Source organism: Sorghum bicolor, chromosome 3 (assembly GCF_000003195.3).
Source record: "Sorghum bicolor cultivar BTx623 chromosome 3, Sorghum_bicolor_NCBIv3, whole genome shotgun sequence".
Classification (NCBI taxonomy): domain Eukaryota; kingdom Viridiplantae; phylum Streptophyta; class Magnoliopsida; order Poales; family Poaceae; genus Sorghum; species Sorghum bicolor.
Window position 1 is genome coordinate 2,403,339 of NC_012872.2, and position 20,542 is coordinate 2,423,880.

The 20,542-nt window shown below is 39.6% G+C and overlaps 1 protein-coding gene across 1 annotated transcript; it reads left to right on the top strand.

Moving 5' to 3' along the window:
* LOC8080513 (VQ motif-containing protein 4) lies at positions 5,451-6,666 on the top strand. Its single transcript, XM_002454944.2, has one exon. It carries the CDS (start codon positions 5,697-5,699, stop codon positions 6,354-6,356), a length of 660 nt encoding a protein of 219 aa, XP_002454989.1. The 5' UTR covers positions 5,451-5,696; the 3' UTR covers positions 6,357-6,666.

Consider the following 20,542-nt stretch of genomic DNA (forward strand, 5'->3'; position numbering starts at 1 on the left):
GTACAGTCTCCTATTATGTTCTTGATGTCTTTTTTTGAAGAAAATTATGTTCTTGATGTCGATGAGCGCACAACTAAGAGAAAACTTTGGATTGGATGGAACTGTTAAATTACTAGTCAGTTAAAATACAATAGGAAATTGAACATTTGACTGCTAAAAACTTTGAAGCAAAGGATGGTTCTAAAAGTTCAAAAAAATTGGAAGCTCCTCGAGGAACACAAATTGTGACTTCTATGTTGTCGAATAATGGTGTGGTCTTTTGTTAAAACTTTTTATTCAGAATTAGTGTCTCACATAATCTTGATGAGTCTGAAGAGTACAAAAGGTGTATATCCTTGTTGGGAGACTTTAGGCATAAAAAGTATCTCATTTGGCGACATTGTAATAAGAAAATATCTTTTTTTTTCTCAAAAACTTCTAATCCAAGGCAAGTTACACATGCCAATTTTGGATGTTAATGATTTACTTTTTTGCGTCTGCATGCGGCTCATACACAATGTATTCTTCTTCTCCCCACAAACAAAGAACACATATTATGAACAACATGTACCTCTTAAGATGGTGTAACCTCCTATTATGCATGTTCTTGAGGTATATGAGCGTAGAACCAAGAGGAAGATTTGGATTAGATGAAAATTCTAGACTACTAGACAGTTAGAATATAATAGGAAATTAGACACTTGACTGCTGAAAACTTTGAAGCAAAAAATGATTCAAAAATTTTAAAAAGTTCGGATGCTCCTCAAGGAGAACAAGTTGTGACTTTTATGTTGTCAAAGAATGGTGCGTTTTGTTAAAACTATCTATCTAGAATCAGTATTTCACATGATCTTGTTGAGTCAGAGGTATGCAAAAGGTGTATATCCTTGTTGGGAGACTTTGGGTGTAAAAAAGCCTCTCATTTGAATACGAATGGACCTCAGGTATTTGCATTCGTTAAAATTTATTTAGGATTCCATTTCCTCACTCAGTTTTATATTATTATGTTTGCTATTTTGTTTGTAAAGTAGGATAATGGAAATATTGAAAAAGCATCTATAAAATATGGAAGCCTCAACCCTTTCAATTCACGTTACCTCAAGGTTGACAATGCTATCTTTTAGATAAGTTCTTTTTTTCTCTACCAATCTTTTCTACAATATTTTTTTAGAAAACATCTAACTCCACTTTTCTCATCAATTTAATGCTTCCTTAGGTCTGCATGCGGTCCATACACAAAACAATGAAGATGGGATAAGTCATATTTTATGGCTTTGACTTCTAGTTTGGCTTTAGTTTCATGTTTTTTTGTGTGATTATGGATTCAAAAGTCATTCTCTTGTGAGCATGATTGATAGAGATTTTGTTTAAGTAGGTCAAAAAGTGCCAACAAGAGCTCTACTATAGGAGATGTAAGTTTGTAAGTATTGCTAAAAATAAACAATTCTTTTTTTAAAAGGGCACAACAAACAAGTGGTGACAATGTAATAAGGAAACATCATTTTCCCCTAAAAAACTTCTAATCCAAGGCAAGCTACAAACACCAATTTTGGTTGTCAATGATATGCTTTTTTGCATCTGCATGCGGCTCATACACAATGTATTCTTCTCTCCCCCCAAACAAAAAACACATCGTATGAACAACACGTACCTCTTAGGATGGTGTGGCCTCCTATTATGCTCTTGATGTCAATGAGTATAGAACCAAGAGGAAGGTTTGGATTGGATGGAAATGCTAGACTACATATAAGTTAAAATAGAGTAGGAAATTGGACACTTGACTTTGAAAACTTTGAAGCAATGGATGATTCTAAAAGTTTGGAAGCTCCTAAAGGAGCACAAATTGTGATTTTTATGTTGTCAAATAATGGTGTGATTTTCTGTTAAAATTGTCTATTTAGAATCAATGTTTCACATGATCTTGTTGAGTATAAGGTGTACAAAAGCCATGTATATCCTTGTTGGTAGACTTTGGGCATAAAAAGCCTCTCGTTTGGCGACATTGTACTAAGGGAAATTCATTTTTTCTAAAAAACTTATAATCCAAGGCAAGTTACACATGTCAATTTTTGATGTCAATGATATATTTCTTTGCATCTGCATGCGGCTCATACACAATATATTCTTCTCCTCCCCGAAAACCAAAGAACACATCACATGAACAACATGTACCTCTTAGGATAGTGCAACCTACTATTATGCTTTTGAGGTAGATGAGCGTAGAACCAAGATGAAGATTTAGATTGGATGGAAATGCTAGACTAGTAGTGAGTTAAAATACAGTAGGAAATTGGATATTTGACTACTAAAAATTTTGGATGATTCTAAGAGTTCAAAAAGTTTGGAAGATCCTTAAGGAGCACAAAATGTGATATCCATGTTGTCATAGAATGGTGTGGTCACTTATTAAAACTATCTATTTAGAATCCTAGTTTCGCATTATCTTGTTGTTTTTGAGTTGTATAAACGTTATATATACTTGTTCGGAGACTTTGAGCTAAAAATTCCTCTTATTTGGTAGGAATGGGCTTTAGATATTTGAATTCATTAAATTTTATTTAGGTTTCTATTTTCTCACTCACTTTTATATTTATTATGATTGCTACTTTATTTTTAGAGCAAGATAATGGAAATATTGGAAAATGTCTATAAAACATGGAATCTTCAACCCTTTCAGTTCACGTTAACTCAAGAGTGACAGTTGCATCTTTCAAGCAAGTTCTTTTTTCTCTATCAATCTCCTCTATAATATTTTTCTAGAAAACATCTACCTCAATTTTGGTCATCAACACTATGCTTCCTTAGGTCCGCATGTGGCTCATAATCAAAACAATGAAGACACAGGAGAAGTCACATTTTTATGGCTTTGACTTCTAGTTTGGTTTCAGTTTCACATCTTATTTGTTTGATTTTGGCTTCAACAGCTGTTCTCATGTGTGCATGATTGATAGGGCTTTCGATTAAGCAGGTGGAGAAGAATGACCAAGAGCACTAAGAAAAGTATTGCTAAAAACTAAACAATTCTTTTTTAAAAGGGCATAACAAACAAATGGTGACACTATAATAAGGAAACATCATTTTTCTCTAGAACTTCTAATCTAAGGTAAGCTACACATGTCATTTTTTTGTTGTTAGTGATATGCTTCCTTGCATCTGCATGCAGCTCATACACAATGTATTCTCTTCTCCAACAAACAAAAACCACATCATCTGAACAACATGTACCTCTTAGGATGGTGCGGCCTCCTATTATGTTCTTGATGTCGATGAGCATAGAACCAAGAGGAAGCTTTGGATTGGATGTAAATGCTAGACTATTGGTCAGTTAAAATACTGTAGGAAATTGGACACTTTACTACTGAAAACTTTGAAGCAGAGGACTCTAAAAGTTCAAAAAGTTTGGAAGCTCCTCAAGGAGCACAAATTGTGACTTCTATATTGTTGTAGAATGGTGTGGTTTTTTGTTAAAACTATCTATACAGAATCGCTATTTCACATTGTCTTGTTTATCTTGAGTTGTACAAAAGTTGTATATCCTTTTTGGGAGACTTTGGGCATAAAAAAGCCTCTCATTTGGTTTGGAATGGACTAGAGGTATTTGCATTTCTTAAAACATATTTTGATTTTTGTTTCCTCAGTCACTTTGATATTCTTATTATGGCTGCTACTTTGTTTTTGGAGCAACATAATGGATATATTAGAAGATATCTACAAAATATGGAAAAGAAGGATCACCAAAAGAAGGATCATCTTTATAGCAAGTTCACCAAGGTTAGTACAATTTGCAAAAGAAGGATCAGCTCTCACATCAGTAATGAAGTTATCGATTTGTTGTGGAAGTCGATCATGATCATATTGGAAGAAATTAACATCATAAATCTGAGCAAGTTCAATTAATATCGATCTCACGGTCATTGTTGGCATAGGAATTCCATGGATGTAAACACGTAATGCATCTCAATAATTGGGTACGCCTAACAAGAGAAGCTTGCTCACCTGTTCTGCCCGCTACTCGCCTGCAACGAAGGAATGAGGAGTCGGCGGCGGGCGGGTGGCTAGCGCCCGGTTGAAGAAGGCACCGTGCTACCGCGGAGCAAGAAGAGAGCCCGTGGAGGTGGAGCCAGAGGGTTAGAGGCGAGAGGCCAGGTGGGGCTGCTGGCTAGGCGTGGACGATAGACCGACAAAGGGGCAATGCAGTGCAGCGTGGGGCATGTCCGTGTGGATGATGGTGGCGGCCGTGACTCGTGAATCTCGCGATTACACGAGCTACGGTCGACGAAGGCATGGAGAACAAGGTGAGCGTCGATGGCTATTGCCCTACTCGTTTCTAGGGCTACTTGATGGGCCAAAAATTGAAGACGTGCTTCTCTTATTACATGGGCCACGACTAGGGCTATGGCCTGGACTGCCCCAGTGCTTGGTCCGCCCCTGTGTGAAATTATTACTAGAACAAACTAAACAAGTCTTTTTAAAAAAGGACACACCAAATAAGTAGCGACGTTGTAATAAGCAAACTTTTTTTTACAAAACTTCTAACTTCTTTTTGTTGATTAACACTATACTTCTTTAGGTCTGCATGTGGCTCGTACAAAATGCATCCCGACCCCCTTTCACAATAGAAAAACACACACTATATTTTTTTCCCCAAAATGTAGGTCTCAAACTAGAACACAAGCTAAGGCCTTGTTTAGTTCCGAAAAAATTTCGGATTTCGCTACTGTAGCACTTTCGTTTTTATTTGATAAATATTGTCTAATCATGAATTAACTAGGATCAAAAGATTCATCTCGCGATTTACAGACAAACTGTGTAATTAGTTTTTATTTTCGTCTATATTTAATGCTTCATGCATGTGCCGCAAGATTCGATGTGACGGAGAATCTTGAAAACTTTTTGAATTTCGGGGTGAACTAAACAAGGCCTAAGATAAGAAATATCTCCACAAATAGAGTAACTCAAAGTGAAAGATAGTCAGAAAGGCAAAGCCTAGAAACGGAGTACATCGATCCATTCAAAAAACCTGTACAGCTTCCCTTTCAGCACGTACCAACGCAAAGTGGAGTAACAGGCAATACACTCCTCGCTTTTACAAGTACGTGTACATCACATTGGCACATCCACGGAAGCAGTGCGGTCGTCATCTTGTTCAAAAGGAGGACGGAATCTCCATCAAATGTATGGTTACAAAAGGAGGACAGAATCTACATGAAATTCAAAAACACATCCATCCAGCTCACCTGCAGCGTCGTCAGGCATCGACCGTGCACAACTTCTTTCCTTTCCTTTCCTTTTCTTTTCTTTAAAAAAACAAATGAGCATCGTGCACAAATTGACCTACTGGTACAGGTCTCGAGCGCTCTGTGTGTTTGCATCTACAGAAGTCAGATCTGAGCCTGTGGCCACACCACACACACAGAATCACACAGTGAGCACAATATTTTCATATATTCCAGGCAGGCAGGCAGGCTGTGAAGCTGAAACAAAGCAAGCAGCATTTTCTTTTTAAAAAAAAAGAAAAGAAGAAGCAAGAAGAGCACAGCAAGCAGCCAAGCACTCATCTCATCACCCCCAAGCAGTTGAAATTCCAGATCCCAAAGCTCCAAAAATTCCACTCCCCGAAAAGCCCATAAAACCCCCCTGTCTCTCTCTCACCCTGTCTTCCTCACTCCCAAGAGAAGCCAGCCAAGCCAAAGCCTGCCAAAGGCGACATTTTTCTCATGGACGCCGGCGCCGCCACCACCGCCCGGGAGCGCCCCGTGCCGCCCTCGCCGGTGCCGATGGCGATTCCGCTGCCGGTGCCGCTGCCGCAGGCGTCGGCGGACCCGTCCAACCCCTTCCCCACCACGTTCGTCCAGGCCGACACCACCTCCTTCAAGCAGGTGGTCCAGATCCTCACCGGCACGCCGGAGACCGCGGCGGCCGCGGCGTCAGGTGGGGCGCAGGCGTCGCCGCCGGCCCCGCAGAAGCCGGCGCCCGCGCCCCCGGGGCCCAAGAAGCCGGCTTTCAAGCTCTACGAGCGGCGGAGCAGCATGAAGAGCCTCAAGATGCTCTGCCCCCTGCTCCCGGCCGCCGCCGCCTTCGCCGCCGGCGGCTCCGCCGGAGGCTTCTCCCCGCGCGGGTTCTCGCCGCGCGGGCTCGAGGTGCTGTCGCCCAGCATGCTGGACTTCCCGTCGCTGGCGCTCGGGAGCCCCGTCACGCCGCTGCCGCCGCTGCCTGGGTCCGAGGAGGCCGCCGCCGCCGAGGACCGCGCCATCGCCGAGAAGGGGTTCTACCTCCACCCGTCCCCTCGCGGCAATGCCGGCGCCGGCGGCGACCTGCAGCCGCCTCCCAGGCTGCTCCCGCTCTTCCCCGTGCAGTCGCCGACGGGCCGGCCGTGAGTCCGTGACCGTTTCCTGGCTTCCCCCTCCCCTTCCTCTAGGCTGGCTGGCTCGCTCTTGCTCGGTATGCTCTGCTGCTCGCTGCTAATCGCGGCGCTCCTCAAGTTGGAGGCCAACCTGATCTGTGGATGATTTGCTCCTCCCCCTCTTCCCTCCCTCTCGTGAGCTCTGGGATGATGATTCCTGTATGTCCAGTCCCCCATGTTGTAATCTTGGTGTTTGTAACAGTAATTCGGCGCATAAGAGGGATTAATTGATCACCGAGTTCGAGTGCTCTTGCTCTCTGATGAATTGTATGTAGTAGATTTTAGCTTGGCATTTTCACCTTTCCTTGCTCCATTCATGTGCTTGCTTTGACAATGGTTTGGTGGGGCAAGCTTGTAGATGAAGCTGTCAAAATTCAGCTCAGCGTGAGCCAAGTGGATGCTCAAGTTGACATTGTCTATTGCAGGTAAAGTATCCAAAAACAAAAGGTGGACATGAACCAGGGGGGTAGAACTTAGAACTGGTCTGATTTTACATGTCTATAGAGATTTGATTAGAGAGAGGTGGCATTTTTATCAGAGATTCAGAGGTAAACAGTGTGGGTGCCATTGAAACGCACACAGTGTATAAACTGATCAAGTAGGTGATCAGTCCAGTGATCTGAACAGAGGGTCCCTTCCCTTGAGCCATGTTTTGAGGAAGTGGCGGCAGCTTATGCCTATGCCTATCCATGGAACGGAAGAAGGCAGACATGCTCGAAACAGAGGACCCAATAATTGCCGCCCTCTTTGTACCGAAATCTGCACAAAAACTGCTTCAAACCTGGAGTGGTAACATTTTCGATCTGCATTGGACCCTGGCATAGATAGAACAACAAAAGGGGGCCACCCCTATAAAAGCAGCATCTTTTTCGTAGGAGAGGGAAACCAAAGTGAAATGCCCTGCATATATTTTTCTCATCATGTTGGCTACTGCTACTGGTGGTGGTGGTGGAGGCAGTGGCAGTGGGAGTGGGAGTGGAATATGAGGAGTGATCAAAAGGAGTAGAAAAACAATGCTCTTCCGGTGGTGGATTGGTGAGCTCCACCATTTGCCTTGGGGCAGTATTTTTTTCAAGAAAATAGATATGAATTGGGGCAAAAGCTAGCAGCTTTTGAGGAAAAGCTGGGATTATTTTTTTTCTTTGTTTTCTGGTGGGGAGAGAGGAGGAAATTTGTGAAGGTGTTGAGACTTGAGAGCTAGTGAGAGTGACCCACTTCAGTGTCAGCAGCTGAGTTCACTTGCCCACTCCATCAGCCATCATGCAATGCATGCTCCTACATGATGGATATGGATCCTGTAGCAACAGCGGGAGCTCAGGCAGCTCCTCTGGCTTTGTCAGGCTAATGAACGCCTGTCCGTCAGATCTGTTGCCCTCACACACACACAACACATCCACTGGCAGCTGGACCCACATCGGCTTCAGTGCCTTCAGGGTTTGTTCCAGGCACAGAAAAAAAAAACTAGAGTTTGTCACGTTCCTGCAGTGAGGCAGAAGAGTTTTCGAGTTTTTTTGAGAGCATGGGCGCATGATATGACGCAAAGTAGCGGTTTATGTTACGTTTCGATCAAACTAAAGGAGCGCGAAAGAAATTGAGTGCTTTTTATCAATCAGTGTGAAAAGGGAGATGTTAACTGGTCCTTCCTCTTCCCCTTCTCCGTGGACAAAAAAAATCAAGGTATTGACTATTTGGGCATGTACTAGTCACAACTCACAAATAAGTAGAGGTTTTTTTTGTAATATTGTGTTACATCAATAATTTAATCTTGCAAATTACTAAACTTTAGTACACGCACTCCGTTCAAAAAGAGCACTTATCTAGATTCATACCTAGAATTACACTTTGTTAAGACGGAATGAGTATGGGCAAAAAATGCATAGTTTCTCACGAAATAAACATCATTGGAGTGGATGTAAATCATTCGAGGTATTCCACTATACTTCCTCCATTCCAAAAAAAAAAAATATAGGTGAACCGAGAAAATTTGTCTAGATTCATTCTTTTTGGACGGAGAGATATAGGCCTTGTTTAGTTCACCCTGAAAACTAAAAAGTTTTCAAGATTTGCCGTCACATCGAATCTTGTGGCACATGCATGAAACATTAAATATAGACAAAAACAAAAACTAACTACACAGTTTAGCTGTAAATCACGGGACAAATCTTTTGATCCTAGTTAGTCCATAATTGGATAATATTTGTGACAAACAAACGAAATTGCTACAGTACCAAAAACTTTTCACTTTTCGGAACTAAACAAGGTCTATATCTTTTGACATCTAGGTGTTTGCTTATAGTGCTATAAACGTATGTTTGGGCCGCGGCCAAAACAAGAAACGCACAATTTCGGCATGTTGTAGCCATTGAGGGATACATATGGTTTACGGCTGTGCTTGGGCATGCCCCAACTTGCTTTACTACTTTGCTAATGAAACTGTCGCGGCTCGCCAAGTGTGCGGCGGGCAGTGTGCCTGCATATATTATTTGGCATGGCTTGCTCAGAAAATAAAGCAAACATGGCCAAATACTTTGTTTTTCATCTCTTTGCCTTTCAAGAAATAGAAAAGAGGAAAATTAATTTCATCTCTTTAAACTATCGTCAAAGCACAGGTCTTCGATCCTTCTCACACTCTTAAACCGGACAACTTACATAGATCACCTTCTTGCCCCGGTTAGAGGTTGTGTTTCAAGGTGGTTTCATAGTCTTTATTTCAAAATTAATTGCAATAAACATCTAATAAGGTTTCAAAATCACAAGAAAACCTTCAAGCTTCTAAAAGTTCATCGGACACTTCTAGAGATCGATTGGAACATGTGAAACCCAAATAAAATATCCAAACCTCTTGCAAATATCGCTAGAAGCTTCCAAAAAATAGATTTAGCTCTAAAAATACAATGAAATCTAGAAAATTCCTAACAAATTATAATCACGGTCTAATTGTGAAAATTTTCCACAAGAAAACATGAGATACACCTGGCATTAATGTATGTTGCATTCATGTTAGTTGTGTCTCATATTTTTCTTGTAAATTTTCAAAATACTAGAAAATAATTAAAATATTTTGGATTTTTAGAGGTTTCTAAACATTTCTCCTTATTTTCTAGAGCTAAATCTGTTTTGAAGCTTAGAGAGATACACCATATTTATGAGCTCTAAATGTCACTTGGGTTTCTCGTGTCTCTAACTTTTTTATTATAATTATAATAACCTTAGAGAATTTTTGTGATTTAAATATTTATTAGATGTTTAATAGATTTGCTTTGGAACTAAAAAAATATGAAATCATCTTCAAAGTCACTACTAACCAGAGCGGATAGATAATCTAAGGGAGGTCTAGTTTGGAGTTTGAGATAGAGCTAGACAACAATTTAGGAATGTAAGTATATCTTTTCCTCAATTTAAAACAAGGAGGATATAACCGACCGATCAAACTGCCTTCTACTCTCTTTGTCTCTAAATACCATAAGTTTAACTGGATTATTAGAAAATACGGTACCTCTATATAAATTTATTATAAAATCTATCTAATAATATTAACTTTATATCAATTAATATTTTTATATATTTAGTTAAGTCGTTTCTCGGAAAAAACAACGGTTGTTTATGGAGACACGCATGATGAGTTAAACCGATCGAAATCATATCAGTTGCTTTCACGCACAAAGTTACCACATGCATGCTGACACGCTTGCAAAACAGCACACGGTTTCACTGACGGCGGCACTTGCAAAACAGCGAAAGCCGACGCCGTCACATCGCCGACGACGCGACGGCCATATTTAGCTGTGGCAGGCGTATTGTCAGCTTTGCATGGCATGAGTTTCACCTGAGAGCGAACGCATATGCAGGAACCGCGCGGTAACTTTCACTGCAAAGTACGGACTACTAGTATTGGTACTGCGTTTCATCTCAAAATTCGAACTCCCAATGGCAATGATGCATGCATGTACACTACGATCCGTATAATACAAGTACAGCATGCATCGACTGGTCGGTAGGTACCACTTTGCATATGTTTGACTGTTCGTTTAGCTAATAAGTTATGATTAAAAGTATTATTGAATAGTTGACAAATTCAACTAAAAAACTCTAGTGAACAAATTTGGCATGCTTTTTGATTTGCTCTTCATTAGTCGCCAGTCGGAAATGTAATAGGCTCATGAGTGTACTCGTCTAGTTTTCCGTGATAATCAAGTGGGTGAGTGGCTTATTATAACCTGTTTTAAGGGACATTATTGACGCTAAATGTCAATTTTACTATGGCTAATATATGAAGCTGACATGCAAGATGTATGCACCCGTATTTATAATTATATATGTATATGTTCGTAGTAAGTAAATAAACATATCGAAATTTTACTGTGCCGTTGCGACCCACATGCAATTGCAAAAAGAAAAAGAAAAGGATAAACGATTAATGTACGTATGCTACTGCATATGCCTGCTAGCTGTACCTGAACGTACAGTACAGTATTTTTGAAATTTGAACTCTATTACGTATCGTCGTATTGTATTGCACGGTGTTGTACCGGTCAGTCATCACACAGGGGAGCTACGTCGTCGTGGTATCAATGTGTAGTTATTACGTGTGTTAATTACGTATGACTAGCTAGAGCAGCCATTAAATTGGTCGGAATGAATAACCTCGCAAGATCGAGCCGTTGCCGACTTGCCGTTACTACGACGGTACGTACGTGCTACGGTCAGCTACGGATCCCCGGGGATCCAATGGCCAATGCCACGGTAAGAGAGACGTAAAAATGCAGCAACTTGTTTTCCCCTAAGACGCAATGTAGACGACCCCTGAGCCTGAGGAAGCTGAAGTTTATTACTTGCACATGCATTGCATGCGTACACAACCCATGTGAAGGGGATTCGGTGTTGAGACTGATGATTGCACTGCAAGTGTCTTGTTGTCAATGTCGACGTATTATTGAAAGTATTGAAAGAATTTGTGTTAACCTACTCGACAAGGAGGTTCTTGAACCCCACTATCTAAGTAGGTAAGTCTAAGTTATACCATAGTGAAAATCTAACCGATCGAGCTTAATTAGCTAGGTGTCGAGATTAATATCACACCACAAGTGTCTTGTTGTCTATACAGGCATATTATCGACAACATTGAAAGAATCACGTATGTGTACTCGACGGGAGACTCGAACCTCACTATCTAAGTAGGTCAGTCGTATCATTCAAAAACCAACGTAGGATGTGACTGTCGGGCGAAGGCCCTTATCTCCCTAGCAAAGGCTAGAAAAGGTCGTGCCTTTGGCGCCATGTTCCTTATTGGGGACATTGTTGTAAAGTCTTCCTCCCCTTTTAGGTTTTAGATTGAAAAATTTATATGTCAGGTTTCAGATGGTTTTGTCGGGATTTGAGTTCCCCTCCTTGGAGGGGAGACATCACTAAAAGAACATCATCCTCTTCTTTGCCGTTGTTGCGACATGCAGACTAGTGTTTGTTTGTCTATGCCAAGATGGTTTTGTTGGTGTGTTGTGTGTTGTTGAGATAGTTGTTTAGTCTTCGTTGACCTTTGGCTGTAATTTTTAGAAAAATATTTTTCATAACAAAGATTGTTGATGCTCCTAAAAGTTTGTGGTTCCACCACTGTTTGAGTGAAAGTTCTGTTGCTGTTTGGGTCTTGTCGTTTGTAGTTATATATGTCGCATCTTCTTTATTAATATTTGCTCGGTAAAATTCTTGCTAGCTAGTTGCTTTTTTTTTAAAAAAAAAAGCAAAACATACCGGTCGTGTGTCAGATTAGCAACAAGGAGCTTAACTGCCGAAAGCGGCCTGTCTAATCATGCACTGAACCCAGGTTACATACATGAGCACGTACTGTCAGTGCGAGGATCGGAGACAGCACTGATCCATCCAAATCATTGCGAGATTAATTAGGCAAGGCATCAGTGTGAACGTCAGGACGTGATCACCGACTAGTAGTATAAATAAATAAATAAATAAACTACTAATTTAAAGCAAGCATAGTAACAGTTTGGCATCTGATCCGTGTTTCCCATCGCAGCAAAAGGGAAACACCCTGCAAAGCTGCCTTTCCACTAGACACCCATCCATCAATTCCACATTTTTGCAGGACGCCGCAGTGGATTGCTGAATGCTGATGTGATGCGATGCAACCGGATTGCTGCTATATATCTGAGGATGTTTCGGAATCTGTCGCGTGTATGGGGATACTCCTATGTCAGCACGCACCCAAACCATGCAAACCCACAATGATCCAAAAAAGAAACACACACACGGCCGGGATGCATGCATGTAATATGTAGAAACTCCACAACAAAGTTATCAGTGTTAGGTGCAGATGCTCAAGACTGGTTGTTACTAGTTGAGTCCAATAGCTTTCTGATGGAAATTAAAGTCGGCCAATTCATGCATTGATACTTAAGCACCTCTCCCTAATGGTGTGGAGTGGTCTTCCTCAGAAATTATTTTAATTCATTCACTGGCCGAGATATTCAAACTCAAGGCTATTATTATTATCATCTTGATATACTATATCATATTGAATATGCGGAGCCAGAAGCTTTTATGAGCCTAGGTAATTTTTATTAAGCAAAATATTTAGCTAGAAAATTATAGAGTTCTATTTTGATATAATTTTTTTTCTTTTTTAAACGTTCGCGACAAGCCCGGCGGCCACCCGAGGTGGCCGAACGGTGGCTCCGCCAGTGTCATATTGAGTTAATCTCCCTCCTTCCCAAATAAATACACTTCTAAAATTTAAAATTATCCCAAACTAAATGTACATCTAGCTATGGACTAGTTAAATCTCAAAATAAATGGACTCGTTAGCTATAGGTCAAGATCCAAACAGCCCGAGTCTAAGGCGAGGGCTAGATCAGTCAATTGCCCTTCCCAACCTCCAATGCAATGCAAGGACAGGGGTAAAAGCTGGATAACGAACCAGCTTAGCTCGGCTCGTTATGAACTAGAATGGGGCTCGTTAAGCTCGTGAGCCAGGTATAAAAAATACATAAAATGTAATATTTATATTTATCTAAAGCTTAAAAATAATAATAATACAAAAATAATATATCCAATAGTCTTAAGTTAAACAAAGTATTTATATGAGCTAACATATCAACCATTTGTAAAGTGTAAGATATGAAGTAATATAAAATTAATATAAGTTATGATGACTTTTTTTGAAACTATAGCTCGTTTGACTCGCAAGCTAGCTTGAGTTGGCTCGTTATAGCTAACGACCTAAAATCTTGGCTCATTATGATAACGAGCCGAGTCGAGCCGAGCCAAGTTAGCCACAAGCCGAGCGAGCTAACGAGCTTCGAATTTTTCGTGCAGCCCTTACCTAGGGTCCATCTCAGCGTGCTTGAATTTCGTGCCTAATATAACAACCAGTGTTTGACTTGCGTGATGGAATAGAGTACTTGATGAGAGAGACATGGTAGGTCATATGCATGCATGCATGCGCGACAAGGCTGCCACAGGTTTTGATTCGAGGCCCCCCACATACGTGCGTGTGTATATATACGGCCATCAACTTGCAAGCGTGCATGTCTGTTCGAAATATGTATACTTCGTAGCTGTGCTACTGTTGGAATTTCACCAAACTTTTTGTGATGCATGCATACGTTTGTCACGTACTTTTGGGCATCTTAATTAGAAGTCTTTCTAAAATTAATTTCTAAATCATCATACGGAGAGTTATTATTTAAGTAAAAACATTTTCTATATCTTTATACGTTATTCCTATTCTTATAAATTATGAAGAGGAATATAAAGAGTCTCTTGAGTTGGCGGTGGCGTTATTTCCACACACACAAACGCAGCATGGAAAGAGAGGAATATTTTTATGCATTTTATTTATCTATATACTTACTCTATTCTAAATTATAAGACAAACTTTTTAAAATTCATAGCATTTGTTATTGCTACGCATTTAGGTACACTATGTCAAGATAAGTTTGAAAACATTCGAAAAAATCTCGTTCCGTTTTCTATTTTGTTCTATCTGTTTTCATATTTGTGGGATTTCGTTTCCGTATTTACCAGACAGGAGATGGGGTTTTCCGCCTGTTTCCGCAAAATCCCGTTTCATCCAGAATTAATCCGTATTTATTCCCTTTTTCATCCTATGCTCTATCTACGTGAGATATGCCTAGAAATTAATATGTCCATAAACCTAATAATCACCAATTATGCATGTTAACACATGGCATGCTAGTGAATATTGGACCATTAACTTCGTATGTATATATTATCTTGTGTGTCTGTTCATGTATACTAGAGATTTTTTTATCATGTTATTCTAACTTCTGTTCATGTATACTAGAGAATTTTTGATCATGTTATTCTAACTTAATTTCCTGACTCTTCATCCGTATTTGTCTGTTTTTGTATTTCTATATATATATCCCCATCCATTTTTTTATTCTGTTTTTTTCCATATCCGATCCTGTTTCCACTAAAAAATATATATATAGAATGGAAATGAGAGAGTTTTTCCGCCCGTTTCTATATGTCTAGCTATACAATAAAAACAATACATTAAAAAAACCAAGATATCTTATAATTAATTTGGAATAGATAGAGGTACGGTATTTATTTTCCTACCACAGAGAAAATTAAATATGCATCTTTTCGGAATGGATTCGATCGAGTGGCCTTTTCTGTGAGCGCAGAGCAGTGCTGCAAAGCAGAGATGGGTGAACGTGCAGGAGGAGGCTGCAGGCACAAGTGTCGTAGCGTAGGGGCCCCTCCTGATCCATTAATCAAAGTACCACGCGATAGTCACGTGACTAATCACGATCCTGAATCGTATCCCAACTCCACTCTTGGATCCAGTCGTAAAGTTGCAGTAAATTCTACTTGCTCCGTTTCATATTAGTTTTACTAAATATCTAAACACAACGTATACATTATCTAAAAACGGCATAACACGTAGTAAGTATATAGAACCAACGTATAATCAACTAAATTATAAAATCATTATTATAGACTTATGATATTTAATAACTAGACATGTGTCACTGTCACATGACACTCGTGGAATGGAGGATCCAGCCTCGAGCAGCAGCAGTCAAGCACCGGGCACGGGGCACCCAACCAGTTCTGGACTGGGCCTGCATCTCCAAGTGAACAAGCATAGGAACTACTGTACCATGCCATGGCCCATCATTAGCAGCGAGGATAATTGGGCCAGTCCTGCTGTTGCTGCTGAAGACTTACCGGCTGTTATAAACTTACTTTCTTTTTTTTTTTGAGAATTTGTTATAAACTTTCTTAATATTATTGTTTCAAAAAGTAAATTTCTTAATATTATTTGCAAAATTCTATTAAAAAACAATGTCCAACCAAATTATATTAACAAAAAATTTACTAATCAAAGAAAATCTCAAATATGCATTACAATATTTGCAATATTGACTAAAGCGAATACAAAAGGAATGCATCAGCTAATCAATTACAGTTACATTTGAGGCGCAATGGTAAGAAAAGCAACACGTGACGTGAGGCCTGAGGTCCTAAGTCAGATCTCTCGTGGCCTCAAGCGCACGTGGTAATTTGTGCTTAATGAGGTGGCTAGGTTAAAAAAATACTATTTTTATTGCCTGGTTTATGAATTTTTAACCCACCTATTAAAACCAATCTCTTGAGATAGCTAAGTTTCATCCCATCTCATCAATCTAGAAATCTTTAATTTCTATCTCGCAAAAAAAAAATCTTTAATTTCTAGAGATAGACATGTAGAAGTAGCTACAAGTAGCAGTCTGTACAAACACATCTACAGTGCCTCTAAAAATCAGTGCATAATAGTGAGTCTTTATTTGTCTCGCCAAACAATATGGCGAGAGGAGTCTAAAATCGCTAAATTTAAATTAAATCAAATCAGAAAAAGAAGCATATATTGCACCAGGGTGGAGTTTACCAGTCTAACCTACCCAAACGGGGGCTGTTGGGCTGGGCCGTGACGCCTCGAAGTCCTAGATGGATCCACCTTTCCTCTTAGTTGATGGCCCATATTTTGCTCAAAAAAAAAGGTGATGGCCCACATACAAAGCTCAGTCGCCCACAAGCCCATCAGTACTGACCCATTTTTTGAAAGAAAAAATTTTATTGGAGCAACTACTCAGTACTCCCTTCATACCAATTTATAAGACTTTTATTATTCTGATTCCAATAAAAATATAATACAACTACTTGGTACGATATATAAAAAATTCTGGTCCCATTATACCCTACTTAGTACGATATATATATACACATACATGTTTATAGTACTAATGGAACCAGAATATATTATTATTATTATATATTCTGGTTGTGTTAGTACGATATATACGGTTGACATCCTTCAAGTTTCAACATATTTGTGTTTAGCATGTTCTCGGCACGCCGCTTAGTCAAAGATCCATTAACATCAAAACATGTTATTATGAGGTTATTTGGAACTGTCTGCTCTATGTTTTGATTTCCAGCTTCCTTGCCAAATAGTTTTAGTTTCACTCACTCTGTTTGAGAAAAAAAAGATAAAATTATAGTTTATAAAACAGTCACAAACACCTCTAATAAAGTGGTGTGTCTATTACCGTGTGTTTGGTTGGGGTTGGGTGGGTTGGGTTGGATCCAACCCAGTTTTTGGGGACGGAGCCAACCTAAAAGAGTGTTTGGTTGCACTTCGATTTTGGGACAGACCCAACCCATTTCAGTGTTTGGTTGAAGGATTAGGGACGGAGCGGCTCCATTCAGTGTTTGGTTGAAGGAATTCAGTGTTTGGTGAACATCAACCCGGCTGGAGCGGCTCCGTCCGCCAGATTTTGACGGACGAGTCCAACCCGCATCTGAGAGGAATATTCCACTCTGGAGCCAACCCAACCCTCCCATCCTCCAACCAAACAGCCACGGAAACGGGTTCGCTCCGACCCGGCTCACCCCGCTCTCCAACCAAACACACGGTTAATGTATCGACATGCAGTATCTGTCAACCCGTAGTACATACGATACGAGTACTACACAAACAACACCATACTACTATTATTATACTATTATTAGTCATCCACAAGCCCATAAAAAATAAGTTTGATTCACGATCTGAAAACCATGTGAAAAACAGTGTCAATTTCGATGGCTGTATATATACTATTATTATTATATTATTCTCTTTTTTTTCAGAACATGCTCGACATATATTTTATTAAGCAGAAGATATAGTATATTATTCTCTCTTTGTGATATTACAAACGTCCCAACTAATCCCAACAACTTGATTTCTCCATGGAAAAGCCAGCACCAGGTCTTTGCAAAAGCATCGACGCACAGCCTGGGAAAAGAAACGGCTCATAAATTATGTCTGACCCCCTAAAAAATGCACAGAAAACATGTGTTGAGACCGACGACCGACGAACTGATCTAAGCCCATTGTTCTTGCTCCGACGCCAGGACTTGTCGCCGGCCGGGCCGCCACACGAAAATATTCCCATAGATTCCATGGCAAAGAAGGCCGAACCAGGCTTCAAAAATTCAATAGAACTTCACCAAAATTTTGGAGAGAGGACGAAAGAAAATTTTGAGATTTCATATATTACACTAAAAATACATGGGAACGAAATAAAATTTTTGAAATTTCATACGGAGTATTATATCAGGGCCTTGTTTAGATCCGAATTTTTTTTGAATTTTGACACTGTAGCACTTTTGTTTTTATTTGACAAAAATTGTTCAATTATAAAGTAACTAAGCTTAAAAGATTCGTCTCGCGATTTACAGATAAACTATGTAATTAGTTTTTGTTTTCATCTACATTTAATGCTTCATGCATGTGTCGCAAAATTTAATATGACAGGGAATCTTAAAAAGTTTTTAGTTTTTTGGTGAACTAAACAAGGCCCAGACTAATACATGAGTATTCTCTACTGTTTATGTTGTATATTGTTCTAGCTAATTAATGGATCTGTGGTCATAAATCATGCTATTATTTTGCTATCAGAAAATCGTACCTTTGTTGAAGTCTGAAAAAAAAACTGAAATTTTAAGAGTTTTAGTAACTTCGAAGGGTGGCCGAAAATTACGAAGACCAAAATTGAAAGCAGCTCCGTTCCTCGTCTCAGGTCAGTCTTTGACGCTTCAGAACCTCAAATGGCAGTAGCATCTCACTTGCCACAAGATCTTCATCCTCTGAAACTGTCAATTGTCCATTTCCGAGACTGTCAATTCTTCAGAATCCATCAGTCTTTTTGGCACTGTCTGGCTAGTGGCCATTTGGGACGGAAGCACACACCGACGCGTACTCCTTGCAGCAGTGGTTTTTTTGATGAACCCTTGCAGCAGTGGTTGCCTCTTTGTTCATGCATACGTCTAAAGATTTGATGTGACGGAGAATATATAAAGTTTTTTGGAAACTAAACAAGGCCATAAACAAACAGCTAGCAGCAGTGATTGCCTCTTTGTTCTCCTCCTCAGCATTTGAGGTGAGACAAGGCCCGGGCAGGCCATAGAAAAATGCCTGGGCAGATTAGGGGCAAAGCCAAAGTCAAACGAACGAGCTGGGATCTTCGGTGGCATGGACCTTGTGGTGTGAACGGTGCAGCACGAATCTTGCTCTGGGGCTGCTGAACTGATCCACCTCCGGTAGTTTGGGATCCCTAAAATTAAGCATGTGATTGAGCAATTAATTAGAGCCTGATGAGATGCGATTGGGATTGAGTCAAAGTAGTACAACGTACAATATTCTCCGTAGCTATGTGTTTTTTATTTACAGTAGCAGTTGTAGTATATAGGAGTAGTAGTTGATAAAATACATGAACATTGCAGGCTACGAAAGGAAATGAATTTGTATATTGAATATATATTCTATCTTGTATGCCACTCGTACTAGTACGCGGAATCGTGTACGTAGTTGTCGTTTGTGTTCTCATTATCTAGAGAGAAAGTTTGCATGTGTGAGCAAAGGTTGTTTGTGCAAACTCTCACTATGATGCTTTATGAGGGTGTTGGGGACTACGCCATAGACTTTGTTTCACAAACTCTACCATAAAGTGGCCATACAAAATTAGAGTTTGTGGAGCACCTTTTTAGGTGCTCTTATAATTTCATTTTTTTAAAAGAGTGTGTGGAGCTGAAATCGTTTGGCTAAAAAACATGAAGTGGAGCTAAAAACGAGCGGAGCAATCAACTTTTTTATCATGCCAAATTGATCCACTAACTTTCTTAGTCTAATAGGGCAATACTCTCTCTATCATAAAGAAGAAGACATACCATCTATAGAATTTTTTTTAATAAGAGCTTGCATATCTCAATAAGTTACTATGTGTAGAATTTTATTAAAAATAGTTGTAGTAAAATCTTGTAAATATATAGTACTTTAAAATACATACTAAAAAATACACTGTGCAAATTGAAGGTGATAAAGCCGAATTTTACCATAGAGTTAGTGATTCTTATACAAATTTGTCACAATGTACAATTGCCCGCCACTATCCTAGTGACATCGATCGAGCTTCTTTTCACATAACTCCTCTTACTTGTTATAAATATTTTGTGTCTTGAGTTGTGATTGTCGATATCCTCCTATTTTGCAACATAAGTCCTCATATCCTTTAACTATGTGTCTCCACTGTCTAGGTTATTAACATCGTCGCTAAGGTACTCTTCGGCTCATGTACTTTTTCTAACATAGAACTAGGCACTAAAGTTTTCAGAGCATATGTCATTTGTCAGAGGCTATGGGCGTATTTGGTTTGAAGTCTGAAAACTTGGCTGGGCCAGATAATGATTCTTAAACGTAGGATTTTGATTGCCTGGGGTTCAGATTCTTGCTTGAATGGAAAGTTTTCTGGTAGGTAGCAACTAGACATGCCCTATTTGTCAAAGCTCCTAAAGCAACTCCCAGAGTTGGGAAACCTCTTTCATATTACGGTTTGCAGAGTCATTCTGCCAAACTAATTCCTTACAAGTGAACAAGATGCTAGGACATGAAAAAAAACAATTTCTTGATTCACTTTCTTCACAAAGGTTATTCTAGATAAAATCATCGTCAGATATAATCACTCTACACAAAAAATCCTTTCAAGAGGATCTCTATCAAACAGGCCACAAAAGTATATGCATTTTGGGAGATGGCAAGATGGTAGTATCAAGTTGTTCTTAAGACCAGACAACCTAATTTTTTTTTTGCAATAA